The sequence below is a fragment of the Uloborus diversus genome, chromosome 9 (assembly GCF_026930045.1).
Source record: "Uloborus diversus isolate 005 chromosome 9, Udiv.v.3.1, whole genome shotgun sequence".
Lineage (NCBI taxonomy): Eukaryota > Metazoa > Arthropoda > Arachnida > Araneae > Uloboridae > Uloborus > Uloborus diversus.
Genome location: NC_072739.1, coordinates 67,071,021 through 67,094,248, shown reverse-complemented (window position 1 = coordinate 67,094,248; position 23,228 = coordinate 67,071,021). Strand labels below are relative to the sequence as shown.

Here is a 23,228-nt window from a genome sequence, read left to right as displayed (position 1 = left end):
TTTAATAAACTTATTAAACAAATTCAGAACACAATGTGAAATAATGTTTTAATGATATTTTACATCATACTATCTTTCATACAATTATTAAATTATGATGTTGTTGTTGTCTTGTGTCAGCTATGCTGGCAATTTGGGGTGCACTGCTTCATTTTTCCAACTGTACTGTAATTTGGTATGTCAAGTCCGACTTCCACAGTATGTAATGTTACTCACAAGTACTTTAAATTGGTTTATTACATAAGACAACACAAGCACACGATACATACAGCTTACAGCAATTCAACATAAAAGCAAAAACCCTCCAGAGTCCCTGATAAGTCTCTTCATCGGATGTTGCCAGATGCAACAACTTATATTACATCTCCTCCTAAAAGTGTTCAATCAGTCTGGACGGTTCGTGAACAGTTCTACTGCTCCAAGTGTTATATGGCATAGTGTCAGAAACACCATTAAGAGAATGGGTATGGCCACGGGATTACTGATGGAATCTTCTTCCTGGGAGCTGTCATACCCCATTGTAGAGTCGGGAGCACTGTCCTTATTCATAGGGGTATCTTCACTCTCCCAGGAGAATGATTTTGGCACTGGTGAGGGATGGAGGTACCTGCGGTTCCTTCTAAAAACACCTCGCGGAGTCTCGATTATATATGGTCTGAGAGCCTGGTGAGCCGCTTTTACCTTCCCATATGTCCGCATGTCGCACACCCACACCTGTTCGCCGATATTCAGTTGTGGAAGTTGTCTAACTTGATGTTGTCGATCGAAGTAAAATTTCTGCTTCGAAATCCTTTCTTCTTTTTTATGTAAGAATTCCTCATCCAATGCCCTCAGTTTAAGCTTCATGCTTAGCGTAGGAATCAGTGTCCTTAAACATCTTCCCATTAGAAGCTCAGCTGAACTATCCCCATTTTCGAGTGCCGTGGCTCTTAGTGCAAGCAGCATAGGATAAGGATCATCTTTTTCAGCTTTTATGAAGTGTAACTGGAAATTTTTCACCATGGATGGAATGAAACCATTACTTTGAGCATACATGGGACTAGATGTTACAATGGAAAACTTATATTGATTGGCAAATTTCCAATACTTAGAATCTATTATTGCTTGGGAAAACTGAGGGCCATTATCACTTCTCACCACTTCTGGAATCCCGTGGTGGGCAAATATAGACTTCATGTGGTTAATGACTGCTTTAGAAGAAAGGCTCTCTAACTTTGCCACTTCAATATATCTGGAGTAGTAATCTGCCATAATAAGATACCAACTACCACTTACTTTGAGAAGATCAGCTCCAACCGTCTGCCAAGGTCTATTTGGAAATGCTGATGAAAGTAGGGGTTCTTTGAAATGGCTTGGATGTTGAATACTCTTGTGACATTTTGAAACGAGTTTCTGAATTTTTGTTGATAAACCTGGCCACCGAACAGACTCGTGAGCTCTGGCTCTGCATTTTGTTATTCCAAGATTCATGTATCCTATTTAAAATTTCTTCACGCAGTTTTGGAGGTATAACAATTCTAGAATCTTTCATCAGCAAATCATTTTGAACAGAGATTGAATGACGATATGCCCAGTATTTTAGACATTCTTCAGGTACTTCATTCTTGTCAGGCCAACCATCTTTAGAAAATTTAATCAAGAACTTGCAGACCGGATCGTCTCTCTGTAAAGACCATATTTCTGCCAATCTGCCGTCTTATGATGGAAAATTTTCAACAACCATTTGCACATAAGCAGTTATTTCTGTACTTAATTCTTCCTTTCTTTTTTCTGGTAAGGTACTCCGAGACAACGTATCTGCAATGATGAGTTTCTTCCCTGGAGTGTAATTGATGGTATAAGAGTACTGCATCATTCGTAACTTCATATGCTGAAACCTAGGAGTTAAATTATCTAATGGTTTAGACATCATAATGAGCACAAGAGGCTTATGATCTGTTTCAATGTGAACTTCCAACCCCATAATGAAATCATGGAATCTTTCACAGGCCCACACGATAGCAAATGCTTCTTTTTCTATCTGTGAGTATCTCTTCTCTGTGTTGGACAATGTTCTAGATGCATAGAAAACTGGACGTAAATTACCATTGTCTTTCTGACAAAGAACTGAACCAAGACCGTAGGACGATGCATCTGCTGAAATGAATGTTTCTTTCGTTGGATCACATAAAGCTAATTCAGGAGTTTGAAACAGTTTCTCTTTAATTTCTTCGAACGCCATTATTTGAGAGTGCCCCCAAATCCATGCTACATCATTCTTTAACAACTCGTAAAGAGGTTTCACAACATCTTCAAACTTTGGTATAAATTTATTCAGAAATCTTGCCATCCCTAAGAATCTTTTTAGTTCCGTCACGTTCTTGGGTGTTGGAATTCTAGAAATAGCTTCTGTTTTTCCTGTATTAGGTTTGATACCCTTTCCCGAGATAACATGTCCAAGAAAAGTAATAGATTCTTTTGCGAACTGGCATTTTTCAGCATTTAAAGTCCACCCTGCAGCTTGGAGTTTCAAAAGAACTTCATGTAGTCGTTGATTATGCTCCTCTTCGGTTGCACCAAAAATTACAGGTTCGTCCATGAAACCAACTACACCAGGACCTTCTCGAATAGTTTCACAAATTCTTTTTTGGAACACTTCGGGAGCTGATTTTATTCCAAAGGGCATATGCTTGAACTTAAATCTTCCGAATGGCGTAATAAAAGTAGTTAATTTTGCGGAATCTGGAAACTTGCCAAAAATCCGCATTAGCATCTATGATACTAAACACTTTAGCATTATAAACTGATTCAAACTATAGTCGACTGAGGCCATGGGAAAATATTCTCTTTCAGTATTTCCATTCAAGACAGGTAAATCGACACAAATTCTTATATCACTTCGATTTTTTTTTGGAACAATCACCATTGGCGCACACCATTCTGTGGCTTAGACAAATGGTTCTATGATTTCATTTTTTGTCATTTCATCCAATAGTTTTTTTCAATTTACCCCTCAGAGCTACTGGAACTCGGCGTGGTACCGAAACTGCGTAAGGCTTAGCATCATCCCCTTAGCTTTATACGGTACGGCTTTTCAACTTTCCCAATTCCTTGAAATAGTTTAGGAAATTCATGCAGGGGATCTAATTTTGACTTCAAATTAAAAATTTGTTGAATGAGATTTAGATTTTCACTTGCTGTACAACTTAACAATTTGTGCTGCAAATTATTGACCTTATGTGCATCATCTTCATAACTAAAATTCTTGTTCTTTAGTTAAACATGAATTATCCCAGCCAAGTTCAAATTATCCCCTTCGGGACCACAGATAATTTTATTTGAACTTTCTAATCTTATATATTGTAATTTTTCTTCATAAACAGTTTTGGGAACCACCATCACGTCTGCCGCCATATCAATTTTGAACTCCAAAGGTGTGTTTTCCAGCAATATTTTAGCATTCCCACGATTTCCCGGATGATTACGTTTATTGTTAGTGTTCATTATGTGACACATGAAATTCAAACTCTCCGACTGCGTTTTTTCGTTTTCATTTACACGTAATTTTACCTTACACACTTTGGCATAGTGCCCTACTTTTTTGCAATGGTTACAGATAGCTTTGCCAGCCAGACAGTCTCATTTGGTATGTTTATTTGGTTTACCACACCAAAAACATGCATTTATTTTCATTTCCGAGTTAGATGAATCGGCAGCTTTCGAGTTCTTAAATTGAGTGTTATGTTTATATTTCTTATTCTGCGGTACAGCAACTCTGTTAGCCACTTTAAACGATGTAGAGTTATCACTCAGAATGTGTTGTTGATTCTTAATTTTCTCTGCTTGGCGGTCTATTGTAATTGCTTTTTCTAGAGTAAGCTTTGTATCTAGTTGTAGATTTTCAGATCTTTTTTATCGCGAATGCTGCAAACAATTCTATCCCTAATCATTTCTGAATGAAAATCAGCAGGAAATTCACATGAGGATACTAATGCATATAACAACGTGATAAACTGTTCTACCAATTCGCCTTCATCTCGTGTTCTCATATAGAACTTATATCTTTCGCATATAACATTACGTGTAGGAATAAAATAAGATTGAAATTTCTCTTTTACAAAATCATCCTTTTTGATATTTTCTTCGCTTATTTCAAACAATAACAAAATATCTTCAACTTGCGAGCCCATTAGATAAACCAAACTGTTTATCTGTTCTACTTCGTCTTTCGTTGTCAGACCTGACACCGATTGAAACCGCTCAAATCGATCTTTCCATTTCTGCCAGTCGTCAGGACGAAAAGGAATTGTTCAGGCGCAGGTATTTGATCCATTGTTGCTTAAAAAACGCTGCCACCATGTAATGTTACTCACAAGCAGGGACGGATTTGGAAGTGTGGAGGCCCCTAATCAGGGTTCGAAACGATCATCATATTTTCAAAAATATCCGATACTTTGATATATATCTAAATATTTTGATATGTACATATCTATCTGATATTTTCGACCAGTGAAAGTTAAGATATTTTGTAAAAATTTTATTGTGGGTTCCCCTTTGTTGTGGAGGCCCCGGGGCAGTTGCCCCGCCTGCTCTCCCCTAAATCCGGCCCTGCTCACAAGTACTTTAAATAGGTTTGTTACATAAGACATTACAAGCACACAATACGTACAGCTTACAGCAATTCAACATGAAAACAAAAACCCTCCAAAGTCTCGAACCCAGAGTCCCTGATAAGTCTCTTCATCGGATGTTACCAGATGCAACAACTTACATTACACAGTACACACATGCCATAAGGATCCTTTTAAAGGTTAGGTAACCATTCACAGCATAACAAGGCATCCACACAAAGAAAGGACAAGGACAGGAGAGAGAAAGTGCGTCCATGCCAGAGCCCAGTGGTGTTCCCATAGGGTATACTCCATATATGCCGTATACTCTCAAACGTTTTGTAGACATATAGCGTATACCCTCAAGCTTCAAAAATTTCTTATGACATATGTATATGATCGCATACACACATTGTGCATATTGGATTACTGGGAGTTTACCCTCAGAAAAATTGATAGGAACATCACTGCCCAAGCTGGGATTTGAACCCAGTACCTCCCCATTACTCTCAGACTCCTCTGACAGTGTGGTGGCTTTAAATTATGTATGATCATGTACAATAATGATGGATTGGTAACATTGTTGACAGTTTAGGAGGTCATGACCCTCTCCTTGTATGCATCCCTGGTTAAATATCACAGCATGCACCTATAATACCGGGTATTAAAAGTCTGAAACAAAAAGATAATAGAAATAGATATCTACTTTCCATTGGTACATTATCGGATTTATTATCAGAAACAGCTATTTTTGTATGGAGAATTCTTTACATGAAGTTCGTTTCAGTATCCAGATCAATTTGGAAGGGGGTGCAGACCTGTCATTTGGACTATGAGGCGGCAGAGCTAATCCCCCTCACCTATACCCCACTCAGATTTTGGAAACTAATTACTCAGCCAGGGCCCAGCTAGGCTGGTCTTAGTCAATTTATCTTTTCCAATGAAGATCCATGGCCCTCTTAAAACTTGCTCATTATGATCTGTTCTGGTAAGCTGTTCCAAATACTACAGCCCTACTGAAGTAGTAATTTTTTCCTAATTTCCTGATGAGCCAGAAATTTAAATAGTTTAAAATAATGATCCCTTATTCTGCCATTTGTGAAAAAATTTAATCCGTTAACATCCTTCATTTTGATAAATTTAAACAACTGAAATACAACTCCCAATGGGGTTGTTTCCTTCAGTCAAAAGTAGTACTTTTAGTCACTGAAATTGATAGAATAAGCAAAAAAAAAAAAAAAAACAAAATAACATGGAAGAAGAAAATTCTTTCATTTTCCCAACAGTTATTTTTTAATTAATTTTTTTAAATGTCCGATTTTGCAAACAAGGCGTGGTCTAGATGATGTCACAAATGATGCTCTTTGGTGCATTTTGTACCGCGTTTCCACGTTATGATAATCAAGAAGTGAATTAAAATTGTGTTCTATGCTTGCTATCAACCATATTGTTGCCAATACACATCAGTAAAGATGTGAATTAAATATTTTGCTCTGTGAATGGCAACATTGAATGGCATTTCATCATTTGTGATGTCATCGGCAAGAAATGTAAACAATGAAAGCGCACCGATTTAAGTACTTTTTGAAAATATTAAACTTAAACAAATTATTTAAAAAATGGTTAGATCCTATGTTTTTAAGCATGTTCTTTCAGAAAAAAAATACTTTTAAAATTTTGGAAACGACCCCATTAAATGTGGATTTGAGTGACACAAGTGTCGCAGATAAAAAAAATTGCAGATAAATTGAAAAAAGGCTAAAATGAGGGACTTAGTAAGGTAAAAATTGTTCCTTTTCAAAAATTCGACTGTATTGATTAATGATACTTTCTATACAAAGTGAAAATAAAAAAAGTACAATAAAAATGATTTGTATTTTTGCCCAACAGAACTTAACATCAATAAAGAACAAGTGTACGTACGATGAAGAAAGCGCAATACATAAATAAATATATAAATAAATAAAGGTTAAACAAAAGAATTTTAATTTACAATTTTTCGAGGAAAAGAAATGCCATTCCTATTTCCTTTTTGCTACAAAAATAAATGTTCCTGATTGTTGATTGACTCACGGATAATCAAGAGTTTACTGCGTGTCTCCTTTGGCTCTCCTTTGCTCAAGACCATACATATTAACCCTTTTAAGTCTATCATAATCTGTATGTGAAAGTCCCCTTACTAGCCCAATAGCATTCCTTTGAACCCACTCCAATGAGGAAATTGTTTTTTTTTTTTTTTTTTTTGAGGTAAGGAGACCAAAACTGAACAGCATACTCTAAATGAGGTCAAGCTAAACTCCTATGTTAAAGCAGAAGAAGCTTCTCGGGATTTTTTGAAACAGATCTATTGAAAAACCCAAGCATTCTATTGGCTTTGTTACTTGCTTTGCTGCACTGTTGATTTAACTTAAAGTTCTGATTTATTAAGACACCCAGATCAGTACCTTTTTCGTTCTGCTAATGACTCGTCCTGTAAATAAGAGCTTGCATTCTTATTTTCATGACCTACATGAAGTACTTGATATTTTCCAACGTTAACTGCCATATGCTACGTATATGCAATAAAAATTTCAAAATTGATATAGATTTAAGTTGTCATTGATATAAAGATTAAATAATAATATTGATATGCTTAAAATATGCCTCTAAATATCTAAATGGTTCTTTTGCATGCAATTCTTTGCTTTGTAGAACTCCAAGTTGGAATTTCGCTCCTAATCCTGACAAGCAGTGGCTTTTAAGGAACACAGGAAAAATGGAACCAATTCATGTCAAATTTACAGATGTTCTGCATACAAAACGATTGCAGACACTTCAGTCTGTTGATGATGCTGTTGAAAAAGTAAATACTTCTTTTTCCTTATGTAGCTTTGAATTGAGGAAGTGTGTCCCATACAATGTGTTATATTTATGCCTGAATCTGGAAATCAATTTCAAAATATCCTAAATTTATATCAGTCATTTGCATTTCCAGAAATTAGCTACTTATCTACAAAAACTTTGTTGTCATCGTACACTAAATATTTGAAGCTTATGTTATACTTTATAGAACGTTGCAGATTTAATTTGTGTTAAAATATTAAGTTTATTTAGCAGTTTCTGTTTGGTAACAATTTGAAATATTAATAAATCCAAAGTTACAAAGATGTTAGCTTGATAAAATAAAAATTGGTCACTGTATGACATCCAGTGCTAGTAGTCCTTTTAGCAGTAGCCATTAAGCCAGGGATAAAGCAGAACTACATGCAATATACCGACAGCCCGGTTATGATATACAGAGACTGCAGTTTCATTCCTGTTGAGGAGTCATCAGTCTGGAATAGTCATTAATCAAGCTAAAGGCAGATGTCTTCTCATTGAATCTGAGAGAACTAGTTTATCCTTGTTTATAAAATGTATCTCAAAATAGTATTTGTGATTACTAAAGTGGGTCAGATTGTTTCTGTTCTTTATAACAGATTATGCATTAATTTTAATGTATTATGATGCACTAATTTCAACAATTTACATTGTATCAAGATTTAGATCTGTTCAAAAGAGCTATGTGATCTTAATATTATATTTGCCATAGATTCACATTTAATTTTCTTTTAGATTCAAATTGATGAAATTCACTATATTCTTAGGGAACGAAAGAAAATAATTGAATGTTTCGTGGAACAATAAATATTTACATATTATGATAAAAATTTAGCAGCATTTTGCAATGTTTTTATACCTTTTAATAATTCCTGTCTTCCTTTAATAACTCAATTTGTTCAGCTAAAACTTGTTCTAAAAGAATTCTTAAATTTTATGCATTATAAATTTAATGATTCATCAAAATACCAATTAATTTGTAAAAATTCTATCATTAAAAAAGAACAAGACAAAAACTGATATGAAGATCATTTTTATTGGAAGGCAGCATATTTCTTGTTTTGATTCCTCTTGAATTCTAAAGTGGCAAACTTTTTCTAGTTGTATAGGGAATTGAGACTGCTTGGTGAACTAGAGAATACCTACATATTTTACACTTCTGATCATGGCTACCATTTAGGACAGTTTGGACTAGTGAAAGGCAAATCTATGCCTTTTGAGTTTGATGTTAGAGTTCCTTTCTTCGTTCGTGGACCTAGAGTACCCAGAGGTGTTAGGTAGGTAAAATCTGAATTGTTTCGTGATTTTTTTTTTCTTTTTAGCTATAAGTGCTATGCTCAAATTATGTTCTATTCTTTTTTGGGAAATTCATAAAATAATTTAAAATTTACAAAAAAGTATCACTACTAAAAATATGTATTCATTGCTAGCTATATTGCTTTATTTGTGATAGGCAGTGTCAATGATGTTGTGCTTTTGTTAATACTACCAGGGTTTAAGCTGAGTTCAAAAGTGTTTTAATAAAAAAGCTAAAATTAGGAAAAAAGCTATGGCTAAAATAATACTAAAATGTCCTAAGTTAATGAATACCTTCCCATAATGCTAATTATGGGGAAGGTACTTCTTTCTAAATGCCTCAATGCATACCATCTACAATTAGAAATCAAATTCTAAATAAAATTTAAAATTTAAAAAACTTAGAATTTTGTATTTTTTGGAAGAGATAATGCCCATTAGAACTAACTATTGATGCACTTATTAGTAATTTAAGCCTCAAAACTAAGATTTAAAAAAAGATGAAGCTGAATATCACAAGCTCTTTCAATCATGCTTTTTCCCCCTTTTTTTATCTGAACAAAATGGCAAAAAAGCCTTGCTTCATTTTCGTAACTTAGAGTGTACTTTTGCATTTTGCTAGAAATCCGACCATAGTGATAAACCTCGTTAATACTATGAGGTTGCATGTAGCAATCTTAAGAAATGAATGTAGTTTATTTCAAAATAATTATTGTTGTAAGCACTGATTGAAAATATTCTACAGATGAAGTTTTGAAACCATCACCAATCTAAAGTAGCTAAATTTATATATTTGGAGGGTGTTGATGGGTTAAAATTCTGCACAGATCTATGTGTACTACATTTTGATTTGTATGAATTTCATTTCCCTTCTCTTATAACTACTGCTACGGAAGGGAGGAATCTATTAATGTATACATGTAGTATAACAATTAGTCCAAAAATGTAAGGTTTGTTTAGAATTTTAAAATTTGTTGTTTTTATGTTTACAGGAACAAATCAATGTAATTTGACACACTGCATTCTGAGTTAAATAAAGTTTTATTAAGTCTTTAGATATACTGCAAGGGTTCTGATAAACATGCAATATTGTAATGTCATAACTGCAGTTCAGACCTTAAAAAAGTAGTTTTACTTATTTGTCTATTCAATTCCACTTTAAATTCTAAGCTGCATGATTTAAATTCTTTTTGAGTGATAAAATTATTGATTTTTTCTGTTTTACTCATATGAACTGAACATTTGACGATTCACAACAATATACATGTTTTTTATTTCTTGAAACTTGTTTCAGAATTCAAGATATTGTGCTGAACATAGACTTGGCCCCAACTTTTCTTGACATTGCTGGGGTTGATGTGCCTGACCACATTGATGGGCGATCAGTGCTCTCTCTCTTGAAGGATGCGGATGCTTGGGCAAGGTACGGCAATTAGGGTTTCTTTTCAAGTAATACCGGAGCATAGATAATTTGAAAAACTCATTTTTTACTGCTATTTTGTAATTTTTTTTGAAAATCCTCTTACTAAAAATAAATTACAGCCCATTTTTAGTGTCTGTTTAAATTCAACTAAACGACATCAATATTTTAGTTTGATTTCACCTATGCACTTTAGTCTCTTAGTTTGTTCATACTGTCAAACCTTGATTTAGTACCTACCCTTCAAAGCACCAATCTTGTACTGCATTCATAATTGTGTTTAAACAAATTTTCTGTATAAGAATTTTTATGTAATCAATCTGTTAAGATGCCACCCCAATATAACACCAGTCGATACTGTGTCACAGGAAAATATTTGCTGAAAAATATGTCTCCTTTTTTAAAAAAAAAGTATTTTATTCTTCATATTATGATTGCTTTTCCTCCTCAACATTTAAGTGTATAATGAGCATTACCTGTTTTTAAAGATTCCAAAAAAGTTTCTAGGCTAAAATATCCTTTCGAGAGTTAATTAGCAATAAACCTGTGGCTACCATAAAACATGATCAGTGATCAAAAAAGATGGACTTGTGCTTTGTTAAAATAAGACTGAATATTTCAAACACTCTTCTCAGTTCCTTTACCTAAATAGATTCCATTTTCTGTTTTTCGCAGCAATGATGCACCTTTCATGCCCTGATGGTAGTTCCCAATCAGCTTAATTATGTTGTTATGCTTCTGTTGGTTGTAAAAACCTGCTCTTCCCCAGGCTTACTTTTTAGAAAGACTTTATTTACTGGTTTAATTGCTACAAAACTTATTACTGCTTAAGAGGACTTTCAGATTTAGACTATCATAACAAACTTAATAGGCTTGATATGTATAGCCTGGAGCAAAAGAGAGCCAGAGGGGACATAATTCAGTTGTTTAAATTCATCAAAATAAAAGATGTTAACGGGTTAAATTTTCTCACGGAAAGCAAGACAAGGGGACATTGGTTCTAAGCTATTCAAATCTCAAGCTGGCCTGGAAATTAGGAGAAACTTCTTTAGTAGGGTCGTGGGCACTTGGAACTGCTTACCGGAAGAGGTGGTCATGAGCAAGGGGGTGGATAGCTTTAAGAGGGCCATTGATCTTCATTGGGGACTTATAAACTGACTAGGACCAGCCTAGCTGGGCCCAGAGCCTGTTGCTGGTCGTCACATTTGTATTTGTATATCAAAGTGTCTGTAGTTTTTCTTTTGTGATGGTTTTTGCTTGATACCTTTTGACTTTCATTTATTGTTCATTTCTATGTCATAATCTACATTTTACTTTGCAATGCTTGCAAATTTTGAAATGTTTCCAGTTTTTCTCTGAAACTTGAAGATCAACTTAATGAGGATTTTTGATTTGTTCCATGTTTTTCTTCTAAAAGTAGAATACCAACTACATAAAACTATATAAAGTAAATGCTGTATTGGATTAACAAGTAAACTGTTAATTAACCTCATCCCAATTGCAAATCACAAATCGAATATCGAGAATTTTCCATATCCTGATGCTACGATGTTACCAAAATATTAAATACATTTAAAATAGACCAAATTAATATAGTATAACAGTCTAGAAAATTGTCATTTTACTTTTAGAAATCTTTTTTTTTTTTTTTGTTTTTTTGTTTTTGTGTGATGCTAGGGGTTTTTTTTCGGTTTTAGAATCAGGCATGTAAACAAACTTGTGTAACATGAAAGAAATTTTGCTTTACTTTTTCAAATGTAAAAAAAATAGATAAAAGGAACACTTTTCGAAATTATTCTTGGAAATATTAGAATATCTTACTTTTAACTGGATAATCAGGTGCATTGTATTATGAAAGCTTAATTCACCTAATATCCTAGGCCACCAAACTCTAAGGCAATTAGTTAGGTAGGTCCCTTGTCAGTTCGGTTGCAGAGCTCCCTCCCCCTACAAAAGCTGAAAAACTTATACTACTTTGATTCCGAATCAGGCTTGTTTCCGACTAGGCTGACATGGCCTCTTGTCTGACCTGCTAACATCAGAAAAAGCATTGCTGTCAAAAATTGAGTGAAAACATGAGGCTGAAAATAAGTCGTTTTTTACACTAATGTTTTTTTCCATGTGCAACATTGCAAAAAAGGTAATATTTATGTTGAGTTATTGTAAAGCCAGAACTGCCAACCCCTGCACATTTAGTCCCTATTTTCCTCGGATGATCGATTGTTCTGCATTTTCGTATTGTCGAACCATTTGTACTTCAGAAAAAAACCTTGTAAATAAAGCACATAATTCAAAAGTTTTTTTAAAGAAAGCAATGAAGTGCAATCAATCACTGCTTCTTCAAACACAAAAAATAAATGAAATTTATTTTATTAACTCGTATTTACTATTTATTATTTTGTGTTGCATAAAATTAATGTAACGTTTTGTGAAAGATGATCAAATTGTAAAATTATCTGTTTTTAACAACTATGGTGGTATAAATAATTATATATATACACATCTATGTTTTGTTTTTGTAATATCTAAATTCATAATCATGTGTTTTGTAATGAGAATGTCAAAATAAAATAGTTGTAAATTCAAATCTTAAGGTACTTCTGCACTTTTTAGTTAATGTTCTGCATTTTAAGTTTGAGTTTTTTCTAGTATAAAACTTGCTTATTTTAATTTATTTCTGCATAAACGTATTGGAAAATACTCTTATGAGCTTCTAATAATTTCTTCTTCGTAGCTCAGGTCACCGCCACACAGAAGTGAAGCGAAAGAGATCTTGGCGAGACACTTTTCTTATTGAAAGAGGGTAAGCCAAATTTGCATTTTTTTAAAAGTGTTTAATATTAAACAGTTTTGCATATTTCTTGTAAAATTTGCATAATTACATAGTGGTTTTTTTTTCTGGAAAAAGTAAAACTTTATTGAATTTTATCCTTTCAAGCAACGAGAACAGCATCATTAGTCTATGTCAGTAACATATTCCATGTCTGGTGCTTTAGATGGTTTTGGCAAAATACATCAGTGTTAAACATGCTGCTAGTTTAAAAAATATGTATTGGGTAATCTGTTTTCCATGTTAAAACTTATTTAAAGTTTATCATAGATATTCTTTTTGAATAGTAAATTTTAAGTAAATGTAAAAAATAGATTTTAAATGTTAAAATCCAAACAGTTTTAAGAATCCTTATAATGTTGAGAAATGATAGCCTAGTTTATCTTAGCAATGGCATTAAGTTGGTTTTTAGCAATAATTTCTTAATAATAACAACACCACAATAGTATGTATATGATGACCTTAAAACAACTAATTTTACAAATTTTTATTCTGTGTTTTTTACATTTGAAAATCTTGAACTTCATTTCAAAAAATAATTAAATATTATGTGTGGTTGAAATTAAACGTAAAGGTTTGAAAGTGTAATAAACTCCCAATTGTCCGTGAGTGGATTATCTGCGGCCTTTCACACTTTCGAAAGAAAAAAACAAATTCTTTGATGAAAAACTTAATGCAGAAAAATGCACACCATGCATTAACTTATTTACAAACTCTATATTTAGACATTCTGATTTCTTTCTTCTTGCTTCCATCCAATGACATAAAACCTTTCTAGGTCCCAGAAACTCAACTAGTTAAAACCTGATTTTTATATCTACACTACTCACTGCTTTAAATCTACACTACTTTCTAGTTTTTAGATCTGCTCTACTTTCTGATTTTTAGATCTGCTCTACTTCCTGATCCTGGTCTACATTAAGGTGCGAAAAGAATGAGCAGATCAGTCTTGTAGAATCCAACTTCTTTCATTTTTTTTGTGTTACCTAGCTTTATATGTTGCAGTTACTCTGCTTGCACTATTCGCTCGCGTATGTGTGCAATTCGGTTGTAATAAGAGTGATCTTTTTTTAGCTTTTACATGCATTTTCATACCCTGTTATCTTTTCAGCTTTTGTTTACATGTATGCAAGTCTTATTGATCTTTTAAAACTATTGTATGCACTAGCATCGCTTTTACCTAATTTGCAGACTATCCACGGTTAGTGTGCCACCCTTTTCTGCGGATAATCGGGAGTCCACTGTAATGAGGAATGACAGTGTGGTATTCAGTCGAATATAGTTTCACTGCTTTCAGACTCTACATAATCTTTTTTTTACAGAATAGTTAATAGTCAGCGAAAAAAATGCAAAGAATATGTATCCAAGTTTGTCCCCAGTGCTGCCCAAGCTTACAAAAGATCAAAGACTTGCTGTTGAATGCAAGAAAGCTCATTATTCTTCTCCATGCAAACTGTATCAGGTTTGTTTACTTGTTAGTTTACTTTTTAAACTTTAATTACAGATGCTTTAATCAACTTTGAAAGTTTAACTAACTGCATTCATCCTATGTTTAAAAAAAAAGGAACTTTCAATCTGTTATTTAACTGATGAATGAGTCAATCTAGGTCCTCTGCAACTAATATCTCTTCCTTAAATGATTAGCCAAGCTTTCTGAATGCTTTATTAACAATACATTCTTTATGCTTTATACCCTGAACTTCATGATATGAGAGAGTATCAAATTTTAACTGAGTTGAAAACCACGCAGAAAACATGAAACCCTGGACCACAAGGGCATCAACCATGGCAGCTCAGGTTGTCTGGGAATGAGGTCATGTTTTGAGAGGGGAGGAATGTTCATAAAATTGTGAGTTTGTGACAAGACGGAAGAGAGGAAGTGTCACGTCGCACATTTTTGTTGAAATAAAAATATTTTTATACAATGATATATTTATGCAATATACACTCAGTGGCCAAAAAATTAGAGACACCCACCTAATAACGTGTAGGTCCATCTTTAGCTTTGATAACAGCCGCTATTCTTCATGGCATGGACTCCACAAGTTGCTGATACCGCTGCGAAGGAATGTCAACCCATGCCGTCATAATTGCTGATCACAGTTCCGTCAGAGTGGATGGTTGCATTTCCAAGCTTTGAACTGTTCTTTCGACTTTGTGCCACAAATAATCTGTAGGATTTAAATCAGGGGACTGAGCAGGCCAGAGAAGCAGTTGAACCTTTGATTGATGTTCTTCAAACCATTGGGAGACCGCTCGAGAACATTGGCATGCTGAAAGCTACCATCCCTGTGAGGGAACATTATAGCCATAAATGAGTGCACATGATCAACAACTATGCAGAGGTACTCAGTGCTGTTCATAGATGTGCCCACAGATATCAAAGGACCCAGTGTAGACCAAGAAAACATTCTCCACACCATAATTCCAGTGTCACCAGCCTAAAGACTTGTCATTTGGCAGGAGGAGGCCATGAATTTGCTGTTTACAACATATTCTGATCCTGTCATCTGCATGATCCTGCAGGAAATGGGATCCATCGGATCAAGCTACCTTATGCAATCCTCAAATGACCAATTTCGGCTTTTCTGGGCCCACAGGTGGCGTCGCTTCCGGTTGGTCTGTGAAACCAAGGGCACTCGTGCAGGTCTCCGGCTTCAAAAGCATTCCTTGCAACTACGTCGTGTTTTACTTTGGGATATGTTTTGCCATGCACCTGCGTTGAATGTCGCTGTAATTTGCCGTGTTGTTGCCCTTCGTTTGCTGTGGACGATGCGTGCCACTAGTATTTCACCTCTACCATCCACCAGCTTTTTGCGACTTGAATTGTCCTTAGCGCTGGAAGTGTTTGGGCTTAATTGCCACTCTAGGAACCCCTGAGATATTGTTGCATGTGAAAATCCTAAAAGCGAGGACATTTCCGAAATGCTGGCACCGACTCTTCTCGCACCGACGATCATACCTCTTTCAAACTCATTTAAATCTTTTGTCTTACCCATTGTGTTCAAAAGTTTCATACTAACTATGTAGTCTGAAGCTAGATGTTACTTATATACCGACCTTTCCACTGGCGTATATATGTTTTCATTTTGGAGAGGGCCCAAACAACCAGGATTTGCTCCCCCCCCCCCCCTTTTTTTTTTTGTAATTTCAATTTTTTTTGAGGGGAGAGTAACAGTGCCCTGATCTTCTCATTTTACTTTTATAGATGCGGGGAAAGGACTTCATACTGTCATACAGTGGAGCAACCCAAAAATAGTTTTAGGAGGGAACTCTTAAGAAATTCTCGCTCCAGGGAGGACTTGAAATTTTTAAAAACGCCATTATAGGCTATATTTGATGACGTTAGTGTAATGAGAGGAATGGGACTTTTTGAAGTTGTCCCCGAATGATTTTTTTTTAAAAAAAAAGAGCGAATTCCATCACCCCTACGTCCAATTTTTCGAAATTGAAGTTCTAAAAACGCAGTTTCAGACTATTTTCGATTATTTTACGGGCAGGGCGGTTCTGGGGCTCTCTCCCAAAACTATTTTGAAATTTAAAGTCCTGAAAGACGAAGTTCTGAAGAGATATTGAATAATACTGGATGAAGGGATTTAAACACTCTCTACCTTAAATTTTTCGAAATTGTAAACTTTTAATTTTCAGATTTCATATGGGAGCAGTGAAGACTTTTTTATTTTTAGACCAACAAGGAAAAAGAAAAAAAAATGGGGCGGAAAGGGTAAAAGAAATAGGAGGTGTTGCGCGTAATTACCTGATCAATAGTCAGTAACTTTTGAAATTTTTATTTTAAAGTTCTTTTCAAAAGTAATTCAGATTTTTTCCCAACATTAGGCAATCTTTGGAAAGGAATAGTTCGAGAATCCTCCCCTGAAAGGCAAAACGCAATTTCAGGTCATCATTGGAGATTTTTAGAGATAAGCAGCGGTTTTAGGGATCTTCCTCCGAAACTTTTTAAAATTGAAATCTTAAGGCACAATTTCAGACTATTTTTGGCAGCAACCTTAGTGAATACGGGTTGGTTCGGGAATCCTACACCAGAAATGTCCAAAGAACGCCTAAATAAATGCGTTTTTAGAGCATCAATTGCCATTATTACTCTTATTACTTCAACCGAACAACTAAAACTTATTTTAAATATCTTGCTGGGGATGAAATTTAGAGAAACATTTTAAAGATCCTTCTTTTTAGACTGACTAGGAAGAAAAAAAAATGCGGGAGGGGGGGGGGGAGGAGAGAAAGAGAGGGGAACTTACTTTCCTCAGCAATAAACTGCATCTGTTAAAAACATTTTTATTTAAAGATTTCTTTTTAAAAGAATTGAGATTTCCCCCCCCCCCCCAACATTATTTGCTCTTCTTTTTGTTAAAATAACTTCGTTTTCCTAAGAACAAGTTCTTCTTAAGGGATACGGATCCCCTGACACCTTCTGAACACCATTGCTTGGTGCCATCTAATGTAGGGTTTCCAAACTTTTTAACTATTCGCGGCACCCTTTGAAGAACTTGAGTTTTCACACAGCATCCTAATCTAATTTTATATATATATATAATTGTTACCATGCATATTTCGCTGCACCCAGTTCGGAAATCTCTGATCTAACGTGTTATGATTATTATCACCATCATATTTATTTATTCTTTTTTTTTAGCTAAAATTTTGGAAATTGTTTGTAAGCAAATAAAACCAAAAATAACTACCTTTATTTCAGTGTTTTTCAGATTTTGGAGAGGCCCAGGCCCCCTCAGCCCCTCCCGCGTGTATGCCCTATCACATTTCCATCGTGCCGTCGTCTCTCTATGTCACTGGCGGATTGGTTTCTTTTGCTCCAGGAGTGTCTAATTTTTTGACCACTGAGTGTATTTAGGGGATTAAGCATCATGGGCAGGGGATGGGCTGAGGTAGAGTGTGACATCTTGTAATAAAGCGGAGTAGGAGGCTCAAACTGGTTGTGAAAAAAAAATGTGACATCAATTTTGGATAGCCCCTAATCAAGTACTGCACATCTGCATACAGTTTTACTGGTAGTAGGATAGTACAGTGGTTTACACATACTGGAGAATCCTCTGGTCACTACAGTATTGTTCTGTTCACGTCTGAATGAGAGCAGTACCGCTAGGCGATGAAAGTAGAGAACTAATCAATCAGCCATTCAGTGTTCTGAATGTTACTTTCCCTTAGGGCAAAAGTACAACTGTAGAATAGCAATCACATCAAACGGAAAAACATCCAGCACACAACATTTAACATCTTCCCCTGTCATTACATTTTGACATCTTGTATTCAAATTATGATTTTTGCAATCAAGAATTGCAATGCGACCCCACTCGTTGTGTATCTTGTTTCTACAAATGGCTCTTTTCGCTGTCATAATTGTGAAAAACATAATTTTAATTCAATAAGTCAAAATTCATACTAATGCCAGGGGTGGTATGCTGGATCCTGTTTTTGTTAAAAGAAGTCAATTCTGGGTGACATGGAGACCACCGCCCAGATGGAGAGACATACCCCTGAACTAGAAGAGTTTGATTTTATTTTTAAATGCTTTAATGCAAAGGAACATCCACTCAACATTATGGTCAAGTGTGAGAAATAAGCAATTTGTGATTGCTCAAACAAAAAGTTCTATCTTTGAAAGCTGTCATCAGCAAGCTTTGAAAGCTTGCTGATGATGTCAAAGTTATGGGGAGTGTAGAAAATGAAGAACAAGCAAATCAGCTGCAAGAGGATCTAGATCATATTACGGAGTGGGCTGATAAATGGGGTATGGCTGTTAATGTTGTGAAATGTCAAGTGCTACATTTAGGGCATGGAAATAAGTGTACAAGTTATTATTTGCAAGGTTCTGTCATTACTCAGGCAGAAAAAGTTACTGATCTGGGCCTCTTAATAAGTCAGGATTTAAAGTTTAGCCAACAGTGCATCATAGCTAGTAACAAAGCCATTAAAATGCTTGGGTTTATCAATAGATCTATTTCAAACAAATCTAAAGAAGTTCTTCTGCCCTTATACAGAAGTTTGGTAAGACCTGATATGGAGTATGCTGTTCAGTTTTGGTCTCCTTATCTTAAGAAAGATATTAACGTATTGGAAAGGGTTCAAAGGCGGGCTACAAGGCTAATAAATGGATTTTCTCATTTAGACTATGATTCCAGGCTTAGAAGGTTAAAAATGTAGTCTTGAGCAAGGAAGAGACCGAGGGGACATGATTCGGTAGTTTAAATTTATTAAAATGAAAGATGTTACAGGGCTGAAGTTTAGCACTGAAAACAGGACAAGGGGTCATTGATTGTTTTAAGCTATTTAAATCTCTGGCTAACATGGATATTAGGAAATTTTATTATTTTAGCAGGGTAGTGGGACCTTGGAACAGCTTACCAGAAGAGGTGGTAATGGAGATTGTAAATTGACTAGGACCAGTCTAGCTGGGCCCAGAGCCTGTTGCTGGTTGTCACATTTGTATTTGTAAAATCACCATTCCGGAGCACTCATTCTAGAAGAGTAATTATGAAAACTTACAATGTATCTCAACTCTTAAAAAAGTATCAGGTGTGTGACTAGGGACAGAATTTTTTAAAGAAAGTATTATGTGTTCTTTTAAATATTGACTTTTATTTTTCAGCAATCACAAATTGCTTATTGTTATTATTGCTTTCGTTTTTTTTCTTCCAGAAATGGGAATGCATTCATGATGGATATCGATGGAGAATTCAAAAGTGCAGACTCCATTTTTCTAATCCAGATAACTGCTTATGTCCTGATAGGGACAATGATGATTTTCTGGATTGGAATATGGAAGAACTACAGAGGAGACCCGACGTGCTGATGGAATTACCAGCAAAGAAACGGAAACATGTTGAAAGAACCAAATTTCTTATTCCTAAAGGTAATTGGCAGCCAAAATGTTTCGTTTTGTGAAAAAAATATTAGCTTGTACTCTTAATTTACCGCTCCCACCCCTTGAAGTAGAGTATTAATGTATTTTCTTTGTTGTTCATTATCTTATTTTACATTTATACCATAAACTTGAAGTAACATGTTGAGCTTGGTTTGCTTGTATGTTCAAATTAATGAACTTGAGCATTAAATAATGATAATAATTAGAAAGAGCATTCATAGAGAAATATTTAGATGTTGCTTCATGGCTCAAATAGGGGAGAAAAGCTATGTAACAGTCTTTATTGCTGCCTTTTTTTAATAACTTTTAAAATTATATCCTTTTTTCTTCTTCAGAGTCAAAATTCCCAGGCATTCCTTCACGTTGGAAAAGATTTGCTGCTGAGCCTGAAATATTTGATGTTGAAGGCATTGAGCAACTTTATCAGTTATTAGATGCAACTGTTGGGACAAGAACAGAAGTAAGTTTCATTTTCCATCCATGATAGAGCAAGTTATAGGGTGATAAAATTTTATATGCCTTATGCATAGGCGGCTGGTGCACCAAAAAAATGGGGGGGAGGGGCAGGCATCGCAGCGTTCCTATTTTCCTATATTTCTGAAAAAGGTTCCTATTTTCCTATAATTCCTATATTTTCCTATATTTTCAGTTTCCGCTTCCTTTTTCTTTTTTTTTTTACTTTTCCCCCGACTTTTTGCTACTGCATTTCCGCGATCGACGCGCAGACGCCATTTTATCTAAACAGGGCTCCCAAATGGTCCGCTTTTCCCGCCAAAGTTCGTTTTTTATGGTAAAGTCCGCTTTAGACCGCTTTTTAACATTTCAGTCTGATTAGTCCGCTTTTACATAGTTTTTACTTAAATATCACATTTTAAAAGTTTTTTCATTTGGTTAAAAGTTACTGTACACCCAAACACGCCGCCGCAGCGCGTGTTAAACCAAGTTCGTACGCCCATTAAAAAAACCTTGAAAGGTTATTGGAAAAAAAAGGTCTTTTTTTTTTCTAGTGCTTGAAAAAATTGAAAATGTATGAAAAGTTTCTTTATTGCTTGATTTCGTTAAAAGTTACTGTACACCCAAACACGCCGCCGCAGCGCGTGTTAAACCAAGTTCGTACGCCCATTAAAAAAACCTTGAAAGGTTATTGGAAAAAAAAGGTCTTTTTTTTTTTTCTAGTGCTTGAAAAAATTGAAAATGTATGAAAAGTTTCTTTATTGCTTGAATTCTTTCAAAAATCATTGGATTGTGTTTCAATAGTGCAATTTTCTGAACATATATATATTCGGTTTGATTTATCGCGAAAAATTGCTTTCGTGTTTAAGGTTTCAATCCCTTTGCATCTTGTTAATATTTTGATGTTTTTACAATCCAAAGTGATTTTGACATGACCTTAGCTTAGCTTATTTTTCGTTTAATTTCAATAATTAACGAAGGAATTATTTTGGAAACTATGGCAACATTGAACTTACTCGGATTTCGCGGAAAAATGCTTCTCGCGTTTGAAATTTCAATCCTTTTGCATCTTGTAAATATTTTGATGTGTTCCACAATTGGAAGTTATTTTAACATATGCTACCTTAGTTTAGTTTATTTTTCGTTTAATTTTGGTAATTAAAGAAGGGAAAAATTTGGAAACCATGACAACATTGAACTTATTTGTACTTCGCGGAAAATTGCATCTCGCGTTTGAAATTTCAATCCTTTTGCATCTTGTGAACATTTTGATGTTTTTGACAATTGGAAGTTATTTTGACATATGCTGATAAAGATTAGCTTATTTTTCATTTAATTTCAATAATTAACGGAGGAATTATTTTGGAAGCCATGGCAACATTGTACTTACTCGGATTTCGCGGAAAAATGCTTCTCGCGTTTGAAATTTCAATCCTTTTGCATCTTGTAAATATTTTGATGTGTTTCACAATTGGAAGTTATTTTGACATATGCTACGTTAGTTTAGCGAATTTTTCGTTTAATTTCAATAATTGACGAAGGAATTACTTCGGAAACCATGGTAACATTGAGCTTATTCGGACTTCGCAGAAAATTGCTTCTCGCGTTTGAAATTTCAATCCTTTTGCATCTTGTTAATATTTTGATGCTTTTTACAATCCAAAGTGATTTTGACATGACCTCAGCTTAGCTTATTTTTCCTTTAATTTCAATAATTAATGAAGGAATTATTTTTGAAACCATGGCAACATTGAACTTACTCGGATTTAGCGGAAAAATGCTTCTCGCGTTTGAAATTTCAATCCTTTTGCATCTTGTAAATATTTTGATGTGTTCCACAATTGGAAGTTATTTTAACATATGCTACCTTAGTTTAGTTTATTTTTCGTTTAATTTTGGTAATTAAAGAAGGAAAAAATTTGGAAACCATGACAACATTGAGCTTATTCGGACTTCACGGAAAATTGCATCTCGCGTTTGAAATTTCAATCCTTTTGCATCTTATAAATATTTTGATGTTTTCCACAATTGGAAGTTATTTTGACATATGCTACTTTAGACTAGCTTATTTTTCATTTAATTTCAATAATTAACGAAGGAATTATTGTGGAAACCACGGTAACATTGAACTTACTCGGACTTCATGGAAAATTGCTTTTTGTGTTTGAAATTTCAATCTTTTTGAATCATGTAAATGTTGAAATATTTTTCCCAATCGAATGTTATTTTCCCATATGCCACCTTTGATTAACATGTTTTATGTTTAATTTAGTAGAAAATAAATGTTTTATGGGAAACATGCCAACATTGAACTTGGTTCGTGAAAATATGCTTCTGTGAGCTTTCAATAGTTTTGCATCTTATAAATATTTTTATATTTATGACAGAAGTTATTTTGACATGATACGTTTTAATTTTTATTTAAATAACTAAAAAAAATAATAATTTTTGTGTTTAATTCGAGTTTATTTAGTTTTTCAAACTTAATTTTGATTATTCTTTGCTTATTTTCGTTTATTACTGTTTTTTTGTGTGGGGGGGGGGGATATTAAATTTAAATAATTGAGTACTTAGCATTTTAAAGTAGCATTTGTATATGAAACAAAGTTGAAGTATGTAATTTCATCAAGTTGAATTTGTGTACATCATTTCATTGTCATGATGCCTGCTGTTGTTCTCATGTGCCAGCTAGGCTGGCAATTTGGGGTGCGCTGCTTCATTTTTCCAACCGCACTGTCATTTGGTGTGAAGTCCGACTTCCACAGTACACACATGTCATAAGGACCAGTTTATAGGGTAGGCAATTATTCACAGCATAACATTAGATTCACACAAAGAAAGGACAAAAGAAAGTACGTCCATGCCCGAGCCGGGATTCGA

At 34.6% G+C, this 23,228-nt stretch overlaps 1 protein-coding gene across 1 annotated transcript in view; it reads left to right on the top strand.

Annotated features, from left to right (window-relative positions):
* The window catches only part of LOC129230286 (putative extracellular sulfatase Sulf-1 homolog), a 55,832-nt gene that overhangs the window by 6,295 nt on the left and 26,309 nt on the right, over nucleotides 1-23,228 (top strand). Inside the window, 8 exon segments of the mRNA XM_054864685.1 lie at nucleotides 7,281-7,431; nucleotides 8,550-8,725; nucleotides 10,039-10,167; nucleotides 12,899-12,967; nucleotides 14,317-14,344; nucleotides 14,346-14,456; nucleotides 19,670-19,883; nucleotides 20,231-20,355. Of these exon segments, the coding sequence (XP_054720660.1) occupies nucleotides 7,281-7,431; nucleotides 8,550-8,725; nucleotides 10,039-10,167; nucleotides 12,899-12,967; nucleotides 14,317-14,344; nucleotides 14,346-14,456; nucleotides 19,670-19,883; nucleotides 20,231-20,355 (1,003 nt within the window).